Below are 13110 nucleotides of genomic sequence, written 5' to 3' on the forward strand. Positions count from 1 at the left end.
ATCAATATTTCCAAACTTCCCGAGCTTACCTTCCCGTGGTAAATTTCTGGAAAGTTTACGGAAATTTACCGGAAACATTCCACCACTTTGCAACCGTGACTATTTATAGCTGTTTTACAAGCTTCTCATCTTATTCTACAGAATAAGATGGACGGTGTCCAACTTTCAATAATCAAAAAATGGTCACAATTTCCAAACTTCACGAGCTCGACTCCCCTTGATACATTTCCGGAAAGTTTCCGGAAATTTACCGGAAACTTTCCATCCCTTTGCAATCCTGACAATTAATATTTGTTTTACAAGCTTCTCATCTTATTCTACAGAATAAGATGGACGGTGTCCAACTTTGAATAATCAAAAAATGGTCACAATTTACAAACTTCCCAAGCTTACCTTCCCGTGGTAAATTTTCGGAAAGTTTCCGGAAATTTACCGGAAACTTTCCACCCCTTTGCAATCCTGACTATTTATATCTGTTTTACAAGCTTCTCATCTTATTCTACAGAATAAGATGGACGGTGTCCAACTTTCCATAATCAAAAGATTATCAATATTTCCAAACTTCCCGAGCTTACCTTCCCGTGGTAAATTTCTGGAAAGTTTACGGAAATTTACCGGAAACATTCCACCACTTTGCAACCGTGACTATTTATAGCTGTTTTACAAGCTTCTCATCTTATTCTACAGAATAAGATGGACGGTGTCCAACTTTGAATAATCAAAAAATGGTCACAATTTCCAAACTTCACGAGCTCGACTCCCCTTGATACATTTCCGGAAAGTTTCCGGAAATTTACCGGAAACTTTCCATCCCTTTGCAATCCTGACAATTAATATTTGTTTTACAAGCTTCTCATCTTATTCTACAGAATAAGATGGACGGTGTCCAATTTTGAATAATCAAAAAATGGTCACAATTTCCAAACTTCACGAGCTCGACTCCCCTTGATACATTTCCGGAAAGTTTCCGGAAATTTACCGGTAACTTTCTATCCCTTTGCAATCCTGACAATTAATATTTGTTTTACAAGCTTCTCATCTTATTCTACAGAATAAGATGGACGGTGTCCAACTTTGAATAATCAAAAAATGGTCACAATATCCAAACTTCCCAAGCTTACCTTCCCGTGGTTAATTTTCGGAAAGTTTCCGGAAATTTACCGGAAACTTTCCACCCCTTTGCAATCCTGACTATTTATATCTGTTTTACAACCTTCTCATCATATTCTACAGGATAAAATGGATGGTGTCCAACTTTGAATAATCAAAAAATGGTCAAAGTTTCCAAACTTCCCAAGTTTACCTTCCCGTGGTAAATTTTTGGAAAGTTTCCGGAAATTTACCGGAAACTTTCCACCCCTTTGCAATCCTGACTATTTATATCTGTTTTACAAGCTTCTCATCTTATTCTACAGAATAAGATGGACGGTGTCCAACTTTCAATAATCAAAAAATTATCAATATTTCCAAACTTCCCGAGCTTACCTTCCCGTGGTACATTTCTGGAAAGTTTACGGAAATTTACCGGAAACATTCCACCACTTTGCAACCGTGACTATTTATATCTGTTTTACAAGCTTCTCATCTTATTCTACAGAATAAGATGGACGGTGTCCAACTTTGAATAATCAAAAAATGGTCACAATTTCCAAACTTCATGAGCTCGACTCCCCTTAATACATTTCCGGAAAGTTTCCGGAAATTTACCGGAAACTTTCCATCCCTTTGCAATCCTGATAATTAATATTTGTTTTACTCATCTTATTCTACAGAATAAGATGGACGGTGTCCAACTTTGAATAATCAAAAAATGGTCACAATTTCCAAGCTTCCCAAGCTTACCTTCCCGTGGTAAATTTTCGGAAAGTTTCCGGAAATTTACCGGAAACTTTCCACCCCTTTGCAATCCTGACTATTTATATCTGTTTTACAAGCTTCTCATCTTATTCTACAGAATAAGATGGACGGTGTCCAACTTTCAATAATCAAAAAATTATCAATATTTCCAAACTTCCCGAGCTTACCTTCCCGTGGTAAATTTCTGGAAAGTTTACGGAAATTTACCGGAAACATTCCAACACTTTGCAACCGTGACTATTTATATCTGTTTTACAAGCTTCTCATCTTATTCTACAGAATAAGATGGACGGTGTCCAACTTTGAATAATCAAAAAATGGTCACAATTTCCAAACTTCATGAGCTCGACTCCCCTTAATACATTTCCGGAAAGTTTCCGGAAATTTACCGGAAACTTTCCATCCCTTTGCAATCCTGATAATTAATATTTGTTTTACTCATCTTATTCTACAGAATAAGATGGACGGTGTCCAACTTTGAATAATCAAAAAATGGTCACAATTTCCAAGCTTCCCAAGCTTACCTTCCCGTGGTAAATTTTCGGAAAGTTTCCGGAAATTTACCGGAAACTTTCCACCCCTTTGCAATCCTGACTATTTATATCTGTTTTACAAGCTTCTCATCTTATTCTACAGAATAAGATGGACGGTGTCCAACTTTCAATAATCAAAAAATTATCAATATTTCCAAACTTCCCGAGCTTACCTTCCCGTGGTAAATTTCTGGAAAGTTTACGGAAATTTACCGGAAACATTCCACCACTTTGCAACCGTGACTATTTATATCTGTTTTACAAGCTTCTCATCTTATTCTACAGAATAAGATGGACGGTGTCCAACTTTGAATAATCAAAAAATGGTCACAATTTCCAAACTTCACGAGCTCGACTCCCCTTGATACATTTCCGGAAAGTTTCCGGAAATTTACCGGAAACTTTCCATCCCTTTGCAATCCTGACAATTAATATTTGTTTTACTCATCTTATTCTACAGAATAAGATGGACGGTGTCCAACTTTGAATAATCAAACAATGGTCACAATTTCCAAACTTCCCAAGCTTACCTTCCCGTGGTAAATTTTCGGAAAGTTTCCGGAAATTTACCGGAACATTTCCACCCCTTTGCAATCCTGACTATTTATATCTGTTTTACAAGCTTCTCATCTTATTCTACAGAATAAGATGGACGGTGTCCAACTTTCAATAATCAAAAAATTATCAATATTTCCAAACTTCCCGAGCTTACCTTCCCGTGGTAAATTTCTGGAAAGTTTACGGAAATTTACCGGAAACATTCCACCACTTTGCAACCCTAACTATTTATATCTGTTTTACAAGCTTCTCATCTTATTCTACAGAATAAGATGGACGGTGTCCAACTTTCAATAATCAAAAAATTATCAATATTTCCAAACTTCCCGAGCTTACCTTCCCGTGGTAAATTTCTGGAAAGTTTACGGAAATTTACCGGAAACATTCCACCACTTTGCAACCGTGACTATTTATAGCTGTTTTACAAGCTTCTCATCTTATTCTACAGAATAAGATGGACGGTGTCCAACTTTGAATAATCAAAAAATGGTCACAATTTCCAAACTTCACGAGCTCGACTCCCCTTGATACATTTCCGGAAAGTTTCCGGAAATTTACCGGAAACTTTCCATCCCTTTGCAATCCTGACAATTAATATTTGTTTTACAAGCTTCTCATCTTATTCTACAGAATAAGATGGACGGTGTCCAACTTTGAATAATCAAAAAATGGTCACAATTTCCAAACTTCACGAGCTTGACTCCCCTTGATACATTTCCGGAAAGTTTCCGGAAATTTACCGGAAACTTTCCACCCCTTTGTAACCCTGACTATTCATATCTGTTTTACAAGCTTCTCATCTTATTCTACAGAATAAGATGGACGGTGTCCAACTTTGAATAATCAAAAAATGGTCACAATTTCCAAACGTCCCGAGCTTACTTTCCCGTGGTAAATTTCCGGAAAGTTTCCGGAAATTTACCGGAAACGTTCCATCCCTTTACAACCCTGACTATTTATATCTGTTTTACAAGCTTCTCATCTTATTCTACAGAATAAGATGGACGGTGTCCAACTTTCAATAATCAAAAAATTATCAATATTTCCAAACTTCCCGAGCTTACCTTCCCGTGGTAAATTTCTGGAAAGTTTACGGAAATTTACCGGAAACATTCCACCACTTTGCAACCCTAACTATTTATATCTGTTTTACAAGCTTCTCATCTTATTCTACAGAATAAGATGGACGGTGTCCAACTTTCAATAATCAAAAAATTATCAATATTTCCAAACTTCCCGAGCTTACCTTCCCGTGGTAAATTTCTGGAAAGTTTACGGAAATTTACCGGAAACATTCCACCACTTTGCAACCGTGACTATTTATAGCTGTTTTACAAGCTTCTCATCTTATTCTACAGAATAAGATGGACGGTGTCCAACTTTGAATAATCAAAAAATGGTCACAATTTCCAAACTTCACGAGCTCGACTCCCCTTGATACATTTCCGGAAAGTTTCCGGAAATTTACCGGAAACTTTCCATCCCTTTGCAATCCTGACAATTAATATTTGTTTTACAAGCTTCTCATCTTATTCTACAGAATAAGATGGACGGTGTCCAACTTTGAATAATCAAAAAATGGTCACAATTTCCAAACTTCACGAGCTTGACTCCCCTTGATACATTTCCGGAAAGTTTCCGGAAATTTACCGGAAACTTTCCACCCCTTTGTAACCCTGACTATTCATATCTGTTTTACAAGCTTCTCATCTTATTCTACAGAATAAGATGGACGGTGTCCAACTTTGAATAATCAAAAAATGGTCACAATTTCCAAACGTCCCGAGCTTACTTTCCCGTGGTAAATTTCCGGAAAGTTTCCGGAAATTTACCGGAAACGTTCCATCCCTTTACAACCCTGACTATTTATATCTGTTTTACAAGCTTCTCATCTTATTCTACAGAATAAGATGGACGGTGTCCAACTTTGAATAATCAAAAAAAGTGTCGAAATTTCCAAACTTCCCGAGCTCGACTTCCCGTGGTAAATTTCCGGAAAGTTTCTAAATCTTAAAATTGTGACTTCTGTTGAGTGAAATTACAACTCCAACATTTTAACATTTTCTTGTAAAACTGCGACTGTTATTGAGTAAAATTTCAACTTTTATCATAATATTGCACAAATGTTCAGTTTTTATTGTAAAATTTTGTTGTAAAATTGTAAAATTCCAAGTTTTTCTTGTGAAATTGTGACCTTTTTCTCGTGAAATTCCAACTTATTTACATAGTATTTATATATTATTAATGTTGTAAATACACATCTTTATATATCTAGAAAGGCTGGTCCTAAAGAGGGAGGCATTTTCCTCACGTCTCAAGCAGGTCAGAAGTACAAGAATGTGTGTGTGTGTGTGTTTGTTCTTGTATTTCTAGCCTTCTTGAGACATCAACAAGGAAAAGTATCTTCCATATGAGGAGGTGTGAACAAGTTAGTACATAAATCATGGTCCCAATACTGAAAACCATTGCATCTAATAGAGAGACAAATACTAGAGTCCGTGAACATTGCTCCAAAGTCGGGATTTTTTGTTGATTTAACATGCATACAAAAGTAAACATTGACAGGTGCAAAGATAAATAAATAAATAAATATGTATGTAGAGAAATGCTGTAATAACTTGAAATAAATAGTAAAGATTGAAAAACGATTACAAAAACAAATATGTATATATTATTAATGTTGTAAATACACATCTTTATATATCTAGAAAGGCTGGTCCTAAAGAGGGAGGCATTTTTCTCACGTCTCCAGAAGGTCAGAAGTACAAGAATGTGTGTGTGTGTGTGTGTTTGTGTGTGTGTGTGTGTGTGTGTGTGTGTGTGTGTGTGTGTGTGTGTGTGTGTGAAACCCTGCATTGTGCTACATAATATACTGATATAATAATATACCCTTTTAAAACCGTCTCTTTGTTTGTGTGCTAACAGTGATGCTGCTGGACACGACAGAATCTACCTCAGAACTGGGCTGGATCACATACCCGGACACGGGGGTAAGGCTAATTTTGCAACCGTTTACATCCGAGTCTTATAACTTGGTACTTGGCACCTGCTAACTGTTAACATGTCAATTTTTTCAGCCAATTTTGCCTCCGTACATCTAAGAGTCATACAACATAGTGTTAGGCTTATACTAACTGTTAACATGCTAACATTAGCGTGCTAACGTTTTGTTTTTTTTGGCCAATTTTGCCTCCGTACACCTCAGAGTAAAAATATTTGGTATTTGGCACATGCTAACTGTTAACATGCTAATGTCAGCGTACTAACTTTTTTTTTTAGTCAATTTTGCTTCGAGTCATATAACTTGGTATTTGGCACATGCTAACTGTTAACGTGCTAACATTAGCATGTAAAGGTTTTTAGCCAATTTTGCCCCCGTACACCTCAGAGTTTAATAACCTGGTATTTGGCAAATGTTAACTGTTAACATGCCAACTTTTTCAGCCAATTTTGCCTCTGCACAGCTAAGAGTCATACAACATAGTATTTGGCAAATGTTAACTGTTAACATGCCAACTTTTTCAGCCAATTTGCCTCCGTACAGCTAAGAGTCAAATAACTTAGTATTTGGCTCATACTAACTGTTAACATGCTAACATTAGCGTGCTAACTTTTTTAGCCAATTCTGCCTCCGTACACTTCAGAGTCATATAACTTAGTATTTGGCACATGCTAATTGTTAACATGCTAACATTAGCATGCTAACTTTTTCAGCCAATTTTGCCTCTGCGCAGCTAAGAGTCATACAACATAGTATTTGGCACATGCTAACTGTTAAAATGCTAATGTTAGCGTGCTAACTTTTTTTCTTTTTTTTTTTTGCCAATTTTGCCTCCGTACACTTTAGAGTAAAATGATTTGGTATTTGGCACATGCTAACTGTTAACATGCTAATGTCAGCGTGCTAACTTTTTTTTTTATCCAATTTTGCTTCGAGCCATATAACTTGGTATTTGGCACATGCTAACTGTTAACATGCTAACATTAGCATGTAAAGGTTTTTAGCCGATTTTGCCCCCGTACACCTCAGAGTTTAATAACCTGGTATTTGGCAAATGTTAACTGTTAACATGTCAACTTTTTCAGCCAATTTTGCCTCTGCACAGCTAAGAGTCATACAACATAGTATTTGGCAAATGTTAAGTGTTAACATGCCAACTTTTTCAGCCAATTTTGCCTCCGTACAGCTAAGAGTCAAATAACTTAGTATTTGGCTCATACTAACTGTTAACATGCTAACATTAGCGTGCTAACTTTTTTAGCCAATTTTGCCTCCGTACACTTCAGAGTCATATAACTTAGTATTTGGCACATGCTAATTGTTAACATGCTAACATTAGCATGCTAAATTTTTCAGCCAATTTTGCCTCTGCACAGCTAAGAGTCATACAACATAGTATTTGGCACATGCTAACTGTTAAAATGCTAATGTTAGCGTGCTAACTTTTTTTTTTTTTTTTTTGTGCCAATTTTGCCTCCGTACACTTTAGAGTAAAATTATTTGGTATTTGGCACATGCTAACTGTTAACATGCTAATGTCAGCGTGCTAACTTTTTTGTTTTAGTCAATTTTGCTTCGAGTCATATAACTTGGTATTTGGCACATGCTAACTGTTAACATGCTAACATTAGCATGTAAAGGTTTTTAGCCGATTTTGCCCCCGTACACCTCAGAGTTTAATAACCTGGTATTTGGCAAATGTTAACTGTTAACATGCCAACTTTTTCAGCCAATTTTGCCTCTGCACAGCAAAGAGTCATACAACATAGTATTTGGCAAATGTTAACTGTTAACATGCCAACTTTTTCAGCCAATTTTGCCTCCGTACAGCTAAGAGTCAAATAACTTAGTATTTGGCTCATACTAACTGTTAACATGCTAACATTAGCGTGCTAACTTTTTTAGCCAATTTTGCCTCCGTACACTTCAGAGTCATATAACTTAGTATTTGGCACATGCTAATTGTTAACATGCTAACATTAGCATGCTAACTTTTTCAGCCAATTTTGCCTCTGCACAGCTAAGAGTCATACAACATAGTATTTGGCACATGCTAACTGTTAAAATGCTAATGTTAGCGTGCTAACTTTTTTTTTTTTTTTTTTTGCCAATTTTGCCTCCGTACACTTTAGAGTAAAATTATTTGGTATTTGGCCCATGCTAACTGTTAACATGCTAATGTCAGCGTGCTAACTTTTTTTTTTTAGCCAATTTTGCTTCGAGCCATATAACTTGGTATTTGGCACATGCTAACTGTTAACATGCTAACATTAGCATGTAAAAGTTTTTAGCCAATTTTGCCCCCGTACACCTCAGAGTTTAATAACCTGGTATTTGGCAAATGTTAACTGTTAACATGCCAACTTTTTCAGCCAATTTTGCCTCTGCACAGCTAAGAGTCATACAACATAGTATTTGGCACATGCTAACTGTTAAAATGCTAATGTTAGCGTGCTAACTTTTTTTTTTTTGCCGATTTTGCCTCCGTACACCTCAGAGTAAAATTATTTGGTATTTGGCACATGCTAACTGTTAACATGCTAATGTCAGCGTGCTAACTTTTTTTTTTTAATCAATTTTGCTTCGAGCCATATAACTTGGTATTTGGCACATGCTAACTGTTAACATGCTAACAATAGCATGTAAAGGTTTTTAGCCAATTTTGCCCCCGTACACCTCAGAGTTTAATAACCTGGTATTTGGCAAATGTTAACTGTTAACATGCCAACTTTTTCAGCCAATTTTGCCTCTGCACAGCTAAGAGTCATACAACATAGTATTTGGCAAATGTTAACTGTTAACATGCCAACTTTTTCAGCCAATTTTGCCTCCGTACAGCTAAGAGTCAAATAACTTAGTATTTGGCTCATACTAACTGTTAACATGCTAACATTAGCGTGCTAACTTTTTTAGCCAATTTTGCCTCCGTACACTTCAGAGTCATATAACTTAGTATTTGGCACATGCTAATTGTTAACATGCTAACATTAGCATGCTAACTTTTTCAGCCAATTTTACCTCTGCACAGCTAAGAGTCATACAACATAGTATTTGGCACATGCGAACTGTTAAAATGCTAATGTTAGCGTGCTAATATTTTTTTATTTTTTTTTTTGCCAATTTTGCCTCCGTACACCTCAGAGTAAAATTATTTGGTATTTGGCACATGCTAACTGTTAACATGCTAATGTCCGCGTGCTAACTTTTTTTTTTAGTCAATTTTGCTTCGAGTCATATAACTTGGTATTTGGCACATGCTAACTGTTAACATGCTAACATTAGCATGTAAAGGTTTTTAGCCAATTTTGCCCCCGTACACCTCAGAGTTTAATAACCTGGTATTTGGCAAATGTTAACTGTTAACATGCCAACTTTTTCAGCCAATTTTGCCTCCGTACAGCTAAGAGTCAAATAACTTAATATTTGGCTCACACTAACTGTTAACATGCTAACATTAGCGTGCTAACTTTTTTAGCCAATTTTGCCTCCGTACACTTCAGAGTCATATAACTTAGTATTTGGCACATGCTAATTGTTAACATGCTAACATTAGCATGCTAACTTTTTCAGCCAATTTTGCCTCTGCACAGCTAAGAGTCATACAACATAGTATTTGGCACATGCTAACTGTTAAAATGCTAATGTTAGCGTGCTAACTTTTTTTTTTTTTTTTTTTGCCAATTTTGCCTCCGTACACCTCAGAGTAAAATTATTTGGTATTTGGCACATGCTAACTGTTAACATGCTAATGTCAGCGTGCTAACTTTTTTTTTTTAGCCAATCTTGCTTCGAGCCATATAACTTGGTATTTGGCACATGCTAACTGTTAACATGCTAACATTAGCATGTAAAGGTTTTTAGCCGATTTTGCCCCCGTACGCCTCAGAGTTTAATAACCTGGTATTTGGCAAATGTTAACTGTTAACATGCCAACTTTTTCAGCCAATTTTGCCTCCGTACAGCTAAGAGTCAAATAACTTAGTATTTGGCTCATACTAGCTGTTAACATGCTAAAATTAGCGTGCTAACTTTTTTAGCCAATTTTGCCTCCGTACACTTCAGAGTCATATAACTTAGTATTTGGCACATGCTAATTGTTAACATGCTAACATTAGCATGCTAACTTTTTCAGCCAATTTTGCCTCTGCACAGCTAAGAGTCATACAACATAGTATTTGGCACATGCTAACTGTTAAAATGCTAATGTTAGCGTGCTAACTTTTTTTTTTTTTTTTTTTGCCAATTTTGCCTCCGTACACTTTAGAGTAAAATTATTTGGTATTTGGCACATGCTAACTGTTAACATGCTAATGTCAGCGTGCTAACTTTTTTTTTTTAGCCAATTTTGCTTCGAGCCATATAACTTGGTATTTGGCACATGCTAACTGTTAACATGCTAACATTAGCATGTAAAGGTTTTTAGCCGATTTTGCCCCCGTACACCTCAGAGTTTAATAACCTGGTATTTGGCAAATGTTAACTGTCAACATGCAGACGTTAGCGTGCTAACTTTTTTTTAGCCACTTTTTTTTTTATATAACTAGGTACTTGGCACATGCTAACTGTTAACATACTAACAGTGGCATGCTAACTTTTTCAGCCAATTTTGTATATATATATATATATATATATATATATATATATATATATATATATATTCTGTATATGTGTATATATATATATATATATATATATATATATATATATATATATATATATATATATATATATATATATATATATATATATATATATATATATATATATATATATATATATATATATATGTATATATATACGACCAGCAGAGACTTAACGTCTCCAACATGTTATTGTCATGTGACTTCATCCATGGGAAGATCGCTGTGATTGAAGCATAGATCTGCCTTTCTTTCTTGAGCCGCTTTGTGTGTGTGTGTGTGTGTGTGTGTGTGTGTGTGCGTGTGCGTGCGTGTGTGTGCGTGCGTGCGTGTGTGTATGCGTGTGTGTGCTGATTGCGTGACTGTGCCAGGGTCAAATTGTAGGTCAGTCCGCTTCATTCATGTGTGAGTGATTGCTGCTCCTAATTACGCTCACACACATTTTCTACACAGTCGTCACTTAACAAAAGCAGACAACATGAACTTAAGGAGGATAAGAATTGACACATTTTACATGTTTGGAAAACATAAAACAAAATGCATGAACTAGAGCATATGGAAAATGGAGTATACCGGGTTATGAGATATGTATGGAGATGGGGCTTATTTAGTCTTTAATAATACATACATTATTATTATTATTATCAGACTGTATGTTTACATGCACTTAAAAAATATTTTTCGACCTAATTTTGTTTAAACTAGCTCTTTAAAACACATACACAAAACCCAGCATTTCTGGGTGTTGTTGATAAATGGCTTTGGCTTTGCATAGTAGAGTTTTAACTTGCACTTACAGATGTAGCGACCAACTGCAGTTACCGACAGTGGTTTTCTGAAGTGTTCCTGAGCCCACGTGGTGATATCCTTTACACACCGATGTCGCTTTTTGATGCAGTACCGCCTGAGGGATCCAATGGTCCGTATTATCATCGCTTACGTGCAGTGATTTCTCCAGAACCTTTTGATGATATTACAGAGCGTAGGTGGTGAAATCCCTAAATTCCTTGCAATAGCTGGTTGAGAAATGTTGCTCTTAAACAATTTGCTCAGGCATTTGTTGACAAAGTGGTGACCCTCGCCCCGTCCTTGCTTTTCATGAAAGCTGCTTTTATACCCAATCATGGCACCCACCTGTTCCCAATTAGCCTGTTCACCTGTGGGATGTTCCAAATAAGTGTTTTGACGAGCATTCCTCAACTTTCTCGGTCTTTTTTGCCACTTGTGCCAGCTTTTTTGAAACATGTTGCAGACATCAAATTCCAAATGAGCTAATATTTGCAAAAAATAACAACGTTTTCCAGTTCGAACGTTGTTGGCTTTTGTAATTTATTATTATAACACTTCTCAACAACACCCTTCAGATATTTTAAGCTTTTGTTAAAAAAAAGTAACAAATTACTTTGCTTGATAATTATTTAATTTTATAAATGTTGATAGTAATTCAAATAGTTTTTTTAGGAATGTAACTAGTAACGTATTACATGTTTTTCTCAAGTAATGTCCCATGAAGCATCCAAACTAGTAGAGAGCCTCTGCTCTAAAAATATTAAAGTTGTTATTGGGAAACATTTTGGTACCAAAAAAGTTTCAATTAGGAACGTTTAAAAGTCTTCTTGTGAGTTTTTAACAACTATGTTTGAAGATGAGTATGTAACTGTGCATGCATACACAATATTAACCATGATCATGCAAATAATACACAAATAGATCAATAGATGGTAATTTGTTGAAAAAACAACAATAATGTCCATCCATCCATCCATCTTCTTCTGCTTATCGGAGGTGGGGTCGCGGGGGCAGCAGCCTAAGCAGAGAAACCCAGACTTTCCTCTCACCAGCCACTTCGTCCAGCTCCTCCCGGGGTATCCCGAGGCGTTCCCAGGCCAGCCGGGAGACATAGTCTTCCCAACGTGTCCTGGGTCTTCCCCGTGGCCTCCTACCGGTCGGACGTGCACTAAACACCTCCCAAGGGAGGCGTTCGGGTGGCATCCTGACCAGATGCCCGAACCACCTCATCTGCCCCCTCTCGATGTGGAGGAGCAGCGGCTTTACTTTGAGCTCCCCCCGGATGGCAGAACTTCTCACCCTATCTCTAAGGGAGAGCCCCACCACCCGGCGGAGGAAACTCATTTCGACCACTTGTACCCGTAATCTTGTCCTTTCGGTCATAACCCAAAGCTCATGACCATAGGTGAGGATGGGAGCGTAGATCAACCGGTAAATTGAGAGCTTTGCCTTCCGGCTCAGCTCCTTCTTCACCACAACGGATCGATACAGCGTCCGCATTACTGAAGACGCCGCACCGATCCGCCTGTCGATCTCACGTTCCACTCTTCCCTCACTCGTGAACAAGACTCCGAGGTACTTGAACTCCTCCACTTGGGGAAGGGTCTTCTCCCCAACCGGGAGATGGCACTCCACCCTTTTCCGGGCGAGAACCATGGACTCGGACTTGGAGGTGCTGATTCTCATCCCAGTCGCTTCACACTCGGCTGCGAACCGATCCAGTGAGAGCTGA

At 37.2% G+C, this 13110-nt stretch overlaps 1 protein-coding gene across 1 annotated transcript in view; it reads left to right on the forward strand.

The window, feature by feature from the left end:
- The first annotated feature begins 5875 nt into the window (after positions 1 to 5875).
- The window catches only part of LOC133659835 (ephrin type-B receptor 5-like), a 101710-nt gene continuing 94475 nt past the window's right edge, over positions 5876 to 13110 (forward strand). Inside the window, exon 1 of the mRNA XM_062062621.1 lies at positions 5876 to 5938. Coding sequence (XP_061918605.1) covers positions 5876 to 5938 — 63 coding nt within the window. The remainder of the gene's footprint in view (positions 5939 to 13110) is intronic.

This window comes from Entelurus aequoreus, linkage group LG11, assembly GCF_033978785.1.
Source record: "Entelurus aequoreus isolate RoL-2023_Sb linkage group LG11, RoL_Eaeq_v1.1, whole genome shotgun sequence".
NCBI classification, from domain to species: Eukaryota; Metazoa; Chordata; class Actinopteri; order Syngnathiformes; family Syngnathidae; genus Entelurus; species Entelurus aequoreus.